We start from the raw sequence: 14,060 nt of genomic DNA on the forward strand, positions 1-14,060 counted from the left end.
GGACCGCGCCGGACAAAAATCGGCTTTGGAGGACGCGGCTGGGAACGTTTTTTTGTCCGGCACGCCCCGAATCCCTTTAGAGGACGCTTTAGGAGGAGCAACTGAAGATGCTCTTAGAGCACATAGCTGAGATAAAGAGCATCTCCAACAGGCGCTCTATCCCGTGCTGTATCCAAAAAAGTGGTTGATTTAGCGGGCGTGGGCGTAAAATTATACTCCAACAAGCGCTCTATCCCGCGCTGTAAAATACAGCTTGAGGCAAAAGCGCTATGTCGTGCACTATATCTACCGCGCCGGATAGAGCGCGCTGTATTCGTCTCGCGCAGAAACAACTGCGAATTTTTACAGCTCCAAGGTTTAAAGCTTCTGTTGGAGGTGAATATGCGTTCACGCACAAAACATGGATAGAGCGCGCTGTAAAGTGATTTTTACAGCGCCAAATTTAGAGCACCTATTGGAGATGCTCTAACTAGGTATTCTAGTGGCAAGTGTTGTTGTGTGTGTGCCTTGGCCTACTCACGGAGTTTAGGCTGAACCTTAAATCTAAGACTAGTCATAACAATGCATTTTACCATAAAGCGCAATATCATACATAATATTAGAGTATGGTAGTATCTTTATTATACTACCTCCGTTTCGACGAATAAGGCGCACGCGTATTTTAAGACGAACTTTGATCAAGAAAAATTGAACAAGCAAATCTTTATTATATTGTATATAATTAGTATAGTTGGATTCGTATTAAAAATACTTTCTATTGGTGCTTATTTTATATCAACAATCTTTATATATTTTGAGTAATTCTTTGTGAAAGAAAAAAATACGCAAAACGAGGTCGCCTTATTCATTGGGAATATATGGTATCATGTCGTAGCACTCCTTCCATTCATGTTCTAGGTTTAGTCAAATTCAAGCATTGTAAATTTTCATGTTATATGCATTTGGAATTATGGATCGTAGATGTTGATATTTTTTCTTATATTCTAGATGAAACCTTACAAATTTTGACTTGGACTAATTCTAGAACACGAGATAATACTAAACAAGAGAAGTGTCATATTTTTCTACATTTATTAATTGATCCATCTAAATGCAAATTTTGTAAAAGATCTACTTGATATTTATTACAGTATATATCGTGGATCGTATTATGATCTCTCATCATTAATTAGCTTTTTTTGCATACACGAAATTCATGATACTACTCCGATACCCCTACTACGGGTAAGAGTTTTTATTACTAGCTTAAACTCTAGAAAATAGTCATACCTCCAAGAAAATTTCAAAATATAAGATATTTTTGGACGCTAAATGAAAAAGCTTAAAATCCGGAACAGCAGTATGTTGCAGGAACGGGCAACATGTGAGTACGGCCATTCCAAGAATTCGTACGTACAGGCGCCTATGCACGTAACGGTCTTCACATCGCCACACGCCCGCCGCCGCCGCCGTGGTCACCAGCGAAGATGCCAGTCTGGGACACCCAGTCCTCGATCATCTCCTGCGCCGCGCGCCCGTTGCCCGCCGGCACGAAGTGCCCCGCCCCGTACACGACGACGTGCGCCAGCGCGCCGTGGCTCTGCACATACCCGGCAAGCTCACCCTCGCCGCCGGTGCGCCACACGGTGCGCTTGGCCTCCTGGAACGCGGCGATGCCATCCCACTCTACGTCGGCCAGCCACGCCTCCACCGACGCCACCCCGTCCCGCAGGTCCCGGATCCCCTCGTACAGCAGCACGCGCATCGCCGGCGTCCGCAGCAGCTCCTCCACCTCCGGCCTGGCGCTCCTCATCCCGTCCTCCCGCAGCGCCGCCGCGACCGTCGCCGAGCACGACTGGAACACCACGTTGTCCACCGTCGCGCCCAGGGCCGCCTTCACCTCGCCCACGTTCAGGAACGCGTCCAGTGCGTCGGCGTCCAGCCACCGGCCCTCGTTCACCACGTCGAAGAGCGTGGGCATCCCAATGTCCTCCTGCAGCCGCGACAGCACCCGCGCGCGCGCGTCCGTCGCCTCGCCCCACCGTCCCGCTCTCGCCAGCGCCACCGTCTCCGCCTGCAGCGCCTCCAGCTCCACCCGCTGCCGCGCGTTGATGAGGCCCATGAAGTAGGCCGTGTCGGCGAACGTGGTCACCTGCGCCACGGGGTCCACCAGCCCGTTGCCGATGGCCACGCCGCGGAGGTTCACGCGCATGTCCAGCGGCAGCGCCCGGTTCGCTGCCAGGATGCGCGAGGCCGCGGCCGGCACGTACTTGCCGCCGTAGCTCTCGCCGGCGAGGAAGAAGGGGCGGGCGCGGAGGGAGGCCGGGTGGAGCGCGAAGAAGGCCTGGATCGCGGCGAGCGTCTGCTCCGCGATGACGGACTGGTTACTCGGGATGGCCTCCGGCGACGGCGCGGAGCTGAAGCCGGTGCCGAGCGGGCTGTCGAAGAAGAGCAGCCCGAAGCGGCGGTTCCACGCGTAGGGGTTGGGCGAGAGGGAGCCGTTGGCGCCGGAGGCGACGACGAGGGAGTAGGGCCCGATCTGGAAGAAGTTGCTGAGCTGGCCGGAGCATCCCGGGCCGCCATCGAGCCAGAGGATCAGCGGCGTGTCGGCCGGCGCGGCGTCGAGCGGGTCGGCGGCCTCGTAGAACGCGAAGAAGAGGGACGCGTTGGTGGACGCGTCGACGGGGAGGTAGCCGGAGCTGGTCGGGCGAGCTTGCACGGGGAACACTACTTGGGCCGCCGCATTTGAACCGGAGTGCGAGAGCACGGCGGCGAGCAGGAGAGGCACAAGGAGCTGGAACGTGCAAGGAAGCGGCGATGCCATGTTGCGAGCGTTTGGACGTGGCGGCTTGTCTGGATGTCAGTTATATATACTTGTTTAGCTGGTCACTCTTGTCCGGTATCGTCATCATCATCATTGAAATCATCGATCGATGCGACGTCTCTCCGGTGACGGTGTGAGTTACGTGCCTGCGACTGAAACGTATGTAGCGACGTACGTTAATGAGCGAGGAGAGTGGAGATTGTCTCGTGCATGCGGTTGCCGTGTAGCTCCCACTACAGGAATGGCTCTCAGGAGATTTTCTCATTAAAATCTCTTCATGTTTTACAAATTGTACTCTACTATTCTTATAAAATAAGTAACTCAACTTTATCTAAACATAATCATATCTAGATTCTAGACGAGTTTTTAGTGCATAGATACATCGGAGTATATCTAAAAAAATCACTTATTTTTAATAGAGAAGGTAACATATTAATACATAATAAAGTAGTATATTTGTTTCCTGCACAGGACCTAGTCATTTCTCAATCAGAGACGGTAACTAGTCATATTCGGACGTACCAAGGCCGCCCGGAAAACAACAGCTCCAATCCAAGTCACCAAGACCAGATTGAACTCGTTTAACCACTACAACCACATAAAATTCGAATGCAACTACTCGAAACCATTGGCGGCGCCACTAGTGGGGCAACGGGGGGCGGTTGCCCCCCCCCTCGATTTTGGGCAGAAAAAATTAGATACTACGACTCGTATATGACCACTCGACCACGACGCAGCGACCTAACCTTCCCAAGCGCTTCTCCGCCCTGCAAAGCTCTCCGCGCACCGGCGCCGGCCACCGCCCTGCCCACCCTGGCCGCCCTGCCCTGCCTCGGCGCCCTCTTGCCCCGCAAGGTTGCCCCGCCCGGTGCCCGGCAAGCTCTCCGCGCACCGGCACTCTCCGCCCCCATCGCGCCGGCGCGGGCCACCTCTCTGCCCATCCTTTGTCTCCCTGCCCACCCCGCCCTTGCCAGCCCACGCCCGCGCCGCTCATCTCTTGGCGGCCGGCGCCCGCCCCATCTGAGATTCCGGTGGCCGCTGCTCTCTGTGATGGATTCTGACGAAGAAAGGGAGTGGATAGAGATGCAGGCCGAGGAGGACGAAGCTGCAGCAGCCTTGGCTCTAGCTCGGCAAGAAGAATCTGCAGCGATTTCGAGAAACCTCAAGAGGTTACGCCAGATTAGGTGAAAGATTGATTTCAATTTCTGTGTTGCAGGATACTCAACAATTTCTGTGTCTATTGTCTATTGTTGATGATGTCTATTGTCTAGTGACCAACAGTGTGTAGGAGATGTTGCTGAAAGTTTGATTTCAATTTCTGTGTTGCAGGATACTGTTGACGTCAGAAACCCCCTGGCGGGCAGAGACGGGCAACACGGTAGAGCCGGGAACAACTAGGGCTGCGGCTGGCCCCAGTCCCTCTGAGCGACGGCCCGCAAAGCCTCCTGGTCGCACGCACCGATGTTTATCACAAGGGCGTGCCACCGACCTATACCCAGTCGGGAAGGTGTGGATGATGCCTCGCTTAGTTTCTGCACGGGGCACACACGTAAACGTTAAATACGAGCCTCGATCGGCTCTCGGAGTTATCTCGTGAATCGGCTCAAAGAGCCGATCCACCCATGATTCGGACGGGGTGTCCGAATATATGGTGGTCACCGCTGATCAAGGTAAAGCTAATGAGATCTACGACGATTTAGGGTTTTCACCGCATAATCGGATCATCCTACTCCGAGTTGGGCCTCGCGCTCGCGCACGGTGATCGTAAGCCGATCCTAGACGGGGCCTAAAAACCAACACGAGGTTGATCCCCGGAACATCCTTTCTAGGGCTAGCAAACGTCACCCTACACGCCGCTGGATCCTCCCCCTTTGTAAGGCCTAACTATTGCAGATATTAAACTAATCCTTGTAGAACAAGGAGCAACCGTAACGGATCAGATCTACTAAACTATGATCAAGCGGGGTGCCGCCCCTACGCCTAGGATAGGCGTAAGGGCGGCTAGACATGCAAGGGTTGCACTACGAAAGCATGTAATATGAAGAACAATGCTAACCCTAACATGTCTAAGATAACTACGTTGCTCGCCATCAAAAAGGCTTCAGTACGAGCAACGCATGAACAACGTGGGCGGGCTTGTGCTGCCTAGATCGCAAGATGCGATCTAGGCAGCATGGTGCTACCGGTAGAAACCCTCGAGACGAAGGAGTTGGCGATGCGCCGAGATTTGTTTGTGGTTGAACGTTGGTTGTTGTTTATTCCATAAACCCTAGATACATATTTATAGTCCAGGGGACTTTCTAATGTGGGCGTGCACCAAACCGTGCACGAGATAAACTCTAACTTCTAAACTAAGATGCGATCTAATATGTTACAGATACACGGGCAATTAAGCCCAACTTGGTATAAAAGGCCGATCCACGTATTCCTTCTATATATATTCTCCACGTCCATCTTGATCGCGGCCCACCTCTGACTTGGTCAAATTCTGGTGATCACACATGCCCCCCTGGTTTTGGAAATGACATTTCCAAAATCATTACGCTTTCTTTCGTCGGGCCATGTCGTGGCAGAGCTGTTGCAGTATCCGTCACCATGATGCCCTGCCTTCTCAACTTCTCCGCGTGACCTGGCAGTTTTTTTTTTTTAGGCACCACTTCCTCGGAAGCTATTTGTGGCATTGAACTTCCACTATATCCCCTTTTATTTAACCGCTCCGCACAGTTATATTCCTGCATCTTCTTCGCATTAGCACTCCAAAAACCCTCCTGTGCCACCATGTCCTCTTCCTCCTCTGCTTCGTCGGATCTTTCCGCCCAGTCCTCTTCTTCTCGCGATCCGACGCCGGAGCCAAACCCGGCGGAGGTCCACGCAGCGAACACCCGTCGCGCCATTGCGGCCGGGGAGGAGTCTAGCCATGACTTTTCCCTTTGGTCAGAGGACGACAAGTCCTTGACCGACGGGAAAGCGACCTCCGCTTCCTCGTCGATGGGACGGCGGAGGAGGAGGAGCGACGACGATCGCTTCTCTGCGATTTCTCCTCTCCCGAGGAGGGGAGGAGGAAGAAGAGGAGGAGGAGGAGGACGACACCTCCTCCGACGAGCCCCCGGCCAAGCGGTTACGCCCCTGGCCGGGAAACCTCGGCGACTTCGACGGTGATGATGACGACGGCCGACGAAGAAGACGAGGACAACGAAGGCCCGGTCGGCGGCTATTGGAGCGACGACGAGCCTGCCGGGAGTAGCGCCGACGGCGGCGACGACGGCGACGGCGAGGGCAGCGACGGTCCATAGATAGGACATCTAGCATAGGACCAGTAGCAGTAGGTGGGGCCATGTATCCCCTAGTGCTTCCTTTTGGGAGAAATCGGCTCCTTATGTAAGAAATCAATCAATGAAGAACTTTTCCCAATTCGATTTTGCCGATTTCCTTCAGGACAATTTAGCCGATTGTCCTTTGTATTGATCCTGCCGATTCGTCCCCTTTGCCAATGCGTAACGAGCCGATAGCAACGCATCGGTCCTTCGACATTTACCCTTCCATTCTTCAACTGATGATTCTCTTTCCGGTAGATACTTGTGGGACTTCCAAGAGAGCCCTTAAATTTCTCCCACCGGTTTCAGCGATCCTTCTTAGCGAGCGCTCACCATTCTGTGAAGAAGGTTGCAACGGAGATCAGCCGATGGTACCCCAATCGGTTCCTCAATAGAGCATCTACCAGGCCTGTTGCCCCCGGAGTCTCGGCCAAGGCAAAACAGAGACAAGGATACGCAAATTAGCTGTATGGACCTGGGCTTGATCACGTGTGGGGAAGTTCCTTATGCAGAGCCAGCCGATTTGAACATAAATCGGCTTCTCAAAATAGAGAGCCTTCAAGGTGAGCTGCCCCCCGAGCTTCTTCAGCTCTTGCCGGCCAGATCGGCTCCTTTCTTTTGGTGGATCTGATGCGATCCACCCTTGACCTGACCCGCACGTCCAGGCTGCTCCTGGCATTGTTCTTGAAGAGAGGATCTAAGCCCTTAGACTACTCCATTGAAGAGCACTTCCATTAGTGCTCCATTGTCCCCCTGATCGTAACAGTTACTTCTCTTAAGTCGATGTCTGCTGCATCGGCTGTGCTCGAAAATTTTCGAATTTTTAGAATTTTGGCCGACTGGTGCATCGGCCCCCATACTCCAATACCCATCACTAAAGGATGAGACGCTTCCATTGCATATCCTCATGCTTTATCCACCTGGGTGCCCCCCCGAGCCGATTCTGTCAAGAGAATTGATGGTATCGGCTCTGTTGGATAACATGTTGAACCCAGGCAGAATGGCGGGTGAGGATAATTTTGGCCGATTGCTGGAATCGGCCTCCACGTTGCTTGCTCGGTGAAGGTTTTGTGATGTCCCTTCATAAATTTTTTGGGGCCGATCACAAGGATCAGCCTCGCCACGTTTGCTTATTGACGCGTTCTTGCTACTCGTTCAGGCCGGTAGACCGAACCAGCCCAATCTCTGACTTTATCATGTTGGTGCGCTTGCTGTCGTCCACCTTGGATATATCGTGTAACCGTGGAGCACTGAGCTTCGTTGGAAGAACGAGTACCATGTTTGTGCCAGCCGATGTTTCATCATCGGCTTTCCTCTGCTTGGGGCGCCACTCCATTTTCCGCGGACGACCCTCTTCATCCAGGGTTCGCTGAACCTTTGCAGCCAGATCAGGCCTTGCCTTCCTCAATGTATGCAAGTATAACCTCTCGGCTTCTTCCGGGCCGCGCAATCGTTGAACCACTGCGTTTGCGGGAACGGCTGAGTCCGTCGGGGCACCACCTTGGCCGGTGGTACCTGTCTTCTTCTTCTCCCTCGTCTTCGAATCTTCGAGATCTTCCGAGCCAGGGGACTCAGCTCGTTTGCTCGTGGCGGGAGAGGTCCTAAGCGCTCGAACACGGACACGTTGGCTGCCTCCTTCTTCTTCCGGTTGCATTACGGGCAATTGCCGATTGTTGGCAATCGGCTCATTCCTGAATCCCAGCAGTGCCTGAAGAAAGGACAATCCCAGTGCTTGTCCTCGTCGTCTCGCTCCTTTGCCTTTCCCTTGGCACAACGCTCGTGCTCCTCCTCATCGCGATCATGCCGACGATGTCTTCTGGCTTCCCTAGCCAGACGATCTCTTTCATCATCATCGCTTGACCGTCGGCGTTGGTCATACTTGACTCACATATTTGTTGAGGAGGTGATCAGAGAGAGGTCGCTGATATCTCAAGTTCTTCACTTCTCCCTCTGTGACGTAGCGCTTGCCGTCTTGGCGGAGCCGATCGCGTGGAGCGGCTTCCTCTGTTTCTTTGCGATGAGAGCAGCTGCCCTCATCTCCATCCTTGCCAGCGTGGTGTCCAAGATCTACCATGTTGATATTGCACGGAAACCCGGGCTGGCACCCGCATGGCAAGCATACTCCACCATGTTTACGGCGGGAAAGGGGTGTGTGTCGACCTTCATGGCGTATTGGTTGAAAATCAACCGTCCGTTTTCTATCGCCGCTTGGATGTGCGACGCCACACCCTGCGGTCGTTGGTGGCATGGGAGAGCGAGTTATGCCATTTGCGGTATGGCTTTCCATTCAGCTCTTGCGCCGTGGGGAATTTGAGACCTTCGGGTATCTTCAACTGCTTTTCCTTGAGTAGGAGGTCGAAGATTTGCTCGGTCTTGGTCACGTCAAAATCAAATCCCTGGGCGGGCACTGGTGGCTTTACCCATTTGCGGGATACGGGGGTTCCTCCCGAGTCCACTCGACCCTTGCTACTTCTTGGTCTCCGCGGGAACTTCGTCTTCCTGCTGCATCGACCGGGGCTACGCACGCTTGAACTTGTCTTGGTACAGGTCGGGTGGCGCTGTTCATATGCTGAAAGTTTACGAACCACGTGCGCCGGCGAGGGATAATCCGCTTGTGAGGCCATGTCCTTGAGCTGTGTTGCAAGTCCCTGCTACTGCCAACTCGGCTTGCTTCATTTTCGGTTATACGAACCGAAAAGCATCGGTTCCTAATGGTCCTGAAGCGGCTGGATGTATTCTGTCACGGTTCTCCGCGCTTCGACGTAGTTGTGCTAGATCGGCGATGCTAGACTCGGAAGCTTCGGAATGATCTTGCTCATGGAGCCTGTTCTTCCAAGCGCTTCCAAGTTTGGATGGAGTTCGGTGGCGGCGATGTGTACCACCCGAAAGCCGATCCTGTGAGGGCCGTGAGAAGAACCTCGGGCGCAACTCATCCGATGCTGAGATCGTGCCCGGCTTGTGCCAAATATCGGCTCACATGCTCGATGGAGCTGGACCCCTCGACCCACTGAACTTTGTGAAGTCCGGGAGCCGATATTTGGGTGGCGGCGGGATCGGTTCGTAGCTGTTTGGGTACGGCTTGGTGTAGCCGAACGCTTTCCTTTTCGGCATCATACCGAGCCGATCTTTCGAGATTGTACAAATCTGATCCGTTGTGATGGCTGAAGGTGTCGAACCACGAAGATTCGCCGGGGTGGCATACTTAACCAGCCATGCTTGCTTTTCCGGTTCTAAGCCAAGCTGCAGGGCCGGGCCTTGGAGGTTCGTCGGGGTGGCGTACTTAGCCAGCCACGATTGCTTATCGGGATCGGCTCCGACGTTCCTCCTGCCGTTCCGGAGGCCGCCGATATCGCAGCCTGGTCCGAGAGTGCCGGGCGTTGCGGTCCGGCACGTATGCGCACGTGTATCCGTGCGGGATCTCCTTAGGTGGCTCGGGTAGGAATTGGTAGTCACTAGGATCACCACCAACCTTGTAGACGACGTATGCCGATGAATTCGGCGGTTCCGGTGCTACCCATGCGAACGGGCGGGGCCGGAGCGGCATCTCTCCTTTGAAAGTCCCCGAGCCGGTCCCGACGGGGAGTACGGTGACTCATGATTTCTCGGACGACGCGCGAGCGACACGCTCCAAGGTGTTCACCGGGCTCTCGAGTGGCGGTGCAGCGAATGAGCCACCATGTAGTTGATCTCCTCGCCGCAGCGACACGGTGCGTTCTTCGCGACGGGGCGGACGGGTCCACTCCATCGAGCGCGCCTTCGGTGTGAAACCCTTCCACACGACGCCATGGGAGCGGGTTCGGTGGAAGGAGCCGATGAGTTCGGCTTCGAGGGTTGCCTTGATCTCGTCATGCTTCTTCTTGAGCTCATCGGGCGAGATCCGCGTATGTGACCGGAGTATCTTCCGCCATCTCGGATGTAGATGGCGATGTCGTGGATGTCGAAGGCTGTCCCGCCGGGGCGTGCCGAAATGTGTTGACGTCGAAACCCACGGCGGGCGGAGACGGGCAACACGGTAGAGCCGAGGAACAACTAGGGCTGCGGCTGGCCCCGGTCCCTACGAGCGACGGCCCGCAAAGCCTCACGGTCGCACGCACCGATGTTTATCACAAGGGCGTGCCACGACCTATACACGAGTCGGGGAAGGTGTGGATGATGCCTCGCTTAGTTTCTGCACGGGGCACACACGTAAACGTTAAATACGAGCCTCGATCGGCTCTCGGGTTATCCTGTGAATCGGCTCAAAGAGCCGATCCACCCATGATTCGAGACGGGGTGTCCGAATATATGGTGGTCCTGCTTGATCAAGGTAAAGCTAATGAGATCTACGACGATTTAGGGTTTTCACCGTATAATCGGATCATCCTACTCCGGAGTTGGGCCTCGCGCTCGCGCACGGTGATCGTAAGCCGATCCTAGACGGGGCCTAAAAACCAACACGAGGTTGATCCCGGGAACATCCTTTCTAGGGCTAGCAAACGTCACCCTACACGCCGCTGGATCCTCACCTTTGTAAGGCCTAACTATTGCGGATATTAAACTAATCCTTGTAGAACAAGGAGCAACCGTAACGGATCAGATCTACTAAACTATGATCAAGCGGGGTGCCGCCCCTACGCCTAGGATAGGCGTAAGGGCGGCTAGACATGCAAGGGTTGCACTACGAAAGCATATAATATGAAGAACAATGCTAACCCTAACATGTCTAAGATAACTACGTTGCTCGCCATCAAAAGGCTTCGATGCGAGCAACGCATGAACAACGTGGGCGAGGCTTGTGCTTTGCCTAGATCGCAAGATGCGATCTAGGCAGACATGATGCTTACGGTAGAAACCCTCGAGACGAAGGAGTTGACGATGCGCGAGATTTGTTTGTGGTTGAACGTTGGTTGTTATTTATTCCATAAACCCTAGATACATATTTATAGTCCAGGGGGACTTTCTAATGTGGGCGTGCACCAAACCGTGCACGAGATAAACTCTAACTTCTAAACTAAGATGCGATCTAATATGTTACAGATACACGGGCAATTAAGCCCAACTTGGTATAAAAGGCCGATCCACGTATTCCTTCTATATATATTCTCCACGTCCATCTTGATCGCGGCCCACCTCTGACTTGGTCAAATTCTGGTGATAACAGATACTCAACAATCAAATGCTGCTGAAAATTTTGATATAGCAAATGTTGTTGAGAGTGAATAGATGGAACCCGGAGGCATATTGGTCCACGTTAGGAAGGCTCAATCTGGTGGCAGGGTATATTTTCGTATTAATCTGAGTAGTAATTGGTAGGTATAGTACATGGACCCCATGGGGAATTGATTGTTGGCATGATTTCGGCGATCCTCATCCTCTCCCACCTAACTCTCTCTCACCGCACCCGCCCATGGAGCTCTGGACACGCTCGACGAGCTCGTCGACCGCCTCCGCGCCGCCTTCGAGGAGCATGCTGGGAGACGCGCGTAGGCTCGGGCTGGGGCTGTGCTGGCGGTCGAGCACCAACATGGGCTCCCAGAAGGCGTCGCCGCCGGCTCCGTACCCGTGCCCACTCGATCGGCCAGGGGCAGCCTCGACGCGCTAGTCGGCCGCCTCCGCGCCGCCTTCGAGGAGCACGGTGGGACGCCCGGGGCCAGGGCCACCCTGTTTGGCGTTGGTGCCATCCAGCTTGTTTCGGCGCCGTAGGAGAGCACCAGCCGCTTCACGGAGGAGACTAACATGCTAGCATCCATCCATCATGCATCCGTGTCGGAGGAGACCAATGGCAGCTTCGCAGGGTTCGAGGCCCTCTACCCACGCGTCCGCGTGCGCGTGCGCGCCGTGCGCCCGTGCCGCCGCCAGCAGCAGCTTCGCAGGGTTCGAGGCCTCCTACCCGCCTCTCCTCACGCGCGTCCGTGTGCGCGCCGCCAGGCGCCAGCAGCTGCTCCTCCGCCCCAAATCAAGGCGGCCGGAGCAGATGCACGACGATGGGGGCCAGCCTGGACAGGTGCTCGTGGCGGGGCGCGAAGGACCTTCCACGGCGCCGTCCGCCGTCATGCGCCCTCCCACCTTCTTCACCAGTGCCATCCCCGCTCCTCGTCGACGTAGGTCGAAGGCCGGCGCTACAGAACATCAAGGAGGGGCGCCGCCGCTGGCGCCGCCGTTTGGCGGTCGCCGCTGCACCTCCCCGCAGACTACTGCACCTCCCTGCTCATCCCTCTGCGTCATGTGCTACCTCGTCTGCGCCGACCGCGAGAGAGTAAGATCAGTTGGGGAATCTGTCCGTGCTTTTTTTCTCTCTCCCGATGGGTCCTACACCTGTGTATTCGTCCATGTATTGTTGGTTGTCCTTATAAAAAATTCCATCGCAGTTGCAGGCCCACCTCTCACTCAGCCAATGGGAGAACGAGTTAAGGCAGGTGCAGGTGCCGCCCGGTTCATCTCAGAGTTTTCCAAATGTTGTTGCTGATCCTGGAGTTCGGAGATCAATTGATGAATATGGTACCCCTGAATACACTTTCTTTTTTGCCTAAATTTTGTGAGCTATAATATTGTGAGACTTCGACTTATTTACATTGTTCTTTCCGTACAATTGTGGATTACATGTGTTGTTAAATTTGCTGTTGATTTTTGTTCATATTATAGGTAAAACAGAATCATAAGAAAAAACTATATGGTCGATGACAAATCTAATAGGCAACAAGAGTGTTAGCTAACAAATTCAAGTAGCTCAAGGATAGCCATTGTTAGTTGCTGGGGTCAAGTTTGCGGATTGGTGGGATGTGACCATATGGGCTTTCCCCAACGATGGCCGACAAGGGCACTTTCTCGATGATCATGCTCATGGCTTGGTGATTATGGAAGCAGCGTAACATCGTCTTCAACAGCTCGCGGTCTTATATTGCTCGAAAGCCTCTCGAAAAAACGCAATGCTGCTAGTAGATCAATGGGGTGAGGTCCATTAATGACAAACACAAACGCCTTGTATGAAACTCCTTAATTATGTTGGTTAATTAATTAACTAGGGCTTAATTGACATATGTGTAGAGAGAGTCCTAAGGAGAGACCATTGTTTAATTTTCGAGTGTTCATCTGATGTTCTGAATTATCAAAAAATAAATTGGTGGGTGCTGAATCTCCTTGTTGATTTTTATCTGTATTTTGTGTAAAGCGTAATCACAAGAAAAACTATATCTATACGGTGGATGAGAAATCTAATAGGCAACAAGAGTGTTAGCTAACAAATTCAAGTAGCTCAAGGATAGCCATTGTTTGTTGGTGGGCTCAATTTTGCGGATTGGTGGGGTCAATTTTGTGGATTGGTGGGATGCGACCATACGGGCTTTCCCCAACGATGACCGACAAGGGCACTTTCCCGTTGATCATGCTTACGGCTTGGTGATTTTGGAAGCAGCATAACATCGTCTTCAACAGCTCGCGGTCTTATATTGCTCAAAATCCTCTCGAAAAACGCAATACTGCTATTACATCAATGGGGGTGAGGCTCATTAATGACAAACACATACCCGTTGTAGAAAGTTTATAAAGTTCAACGAAATATTTAGAATCAATATAAACATCTATAATATAAAATATATACTGTTGGAATCATCATAGAGTATATTTTTATATTATATATATTTTGTATTGCAAATGTTAATATATATTTTTCTATATTTTTAGTTGAATTTGACAAAGTTTTAGTAACCAGCAAATTCAAAGTGGCTAACGAAAAACCATCATACAAAATTATAATGTTCTTCATTTGCGGAGACAAAATTATGTGTTTTCGATGTGAAGTACCCCTTCTAGTCAAAATGTAGTGCGTGTAAGATTTTTCAAAAGACGGACGATATAAAGTTGACGAAAAATATCAACTCTAAATACAAAATTAATACCATCGCATTCATTATGATATACATCTGGTTTTGTGGATATAAATAATATTCTCAATCAATTTGATCAAA

At 52.6% G+C, this 14,060-nt stretch overlaps 1 protein-coding gene across 1 annotated transcript; it reads right to left on the reverse strand.

Moving 5' to 3' along the window:
- Positions 1-1,420: 1,420 nt before the first annotated feature.
- LOC124648202 (serine carboxypeptidase-like 50) lies at positions 1,421-2,803 on the reverse strand. The gene has a single exon (XM_047187998.1). The coding sequence runs from the start codon at positions 2,801-2,803 to the stop codon at positions 1,421-1,423; it is 1,383 nt and encodes a 460-aa protein (XP_047043954.1).
- Positions 2,804-14,060: the final 11,257 nt, after the last annotated feature.

Source organism: Lolium rigidum, chromosome 4, assembly GCF_022539505.1.
Source record: "Lolium rigidum isolate FL_2022 chromosome 4, APGP_CSIRO_Lrig_0.1, whole genome shotgun sequence".
Classification (NCBI taxonomy): Eukaryota; Viridiplantae; Streptophyta; class Magnoliopsida; order Poales; family Poaceae; genus Lolium; species Lolium rigidum.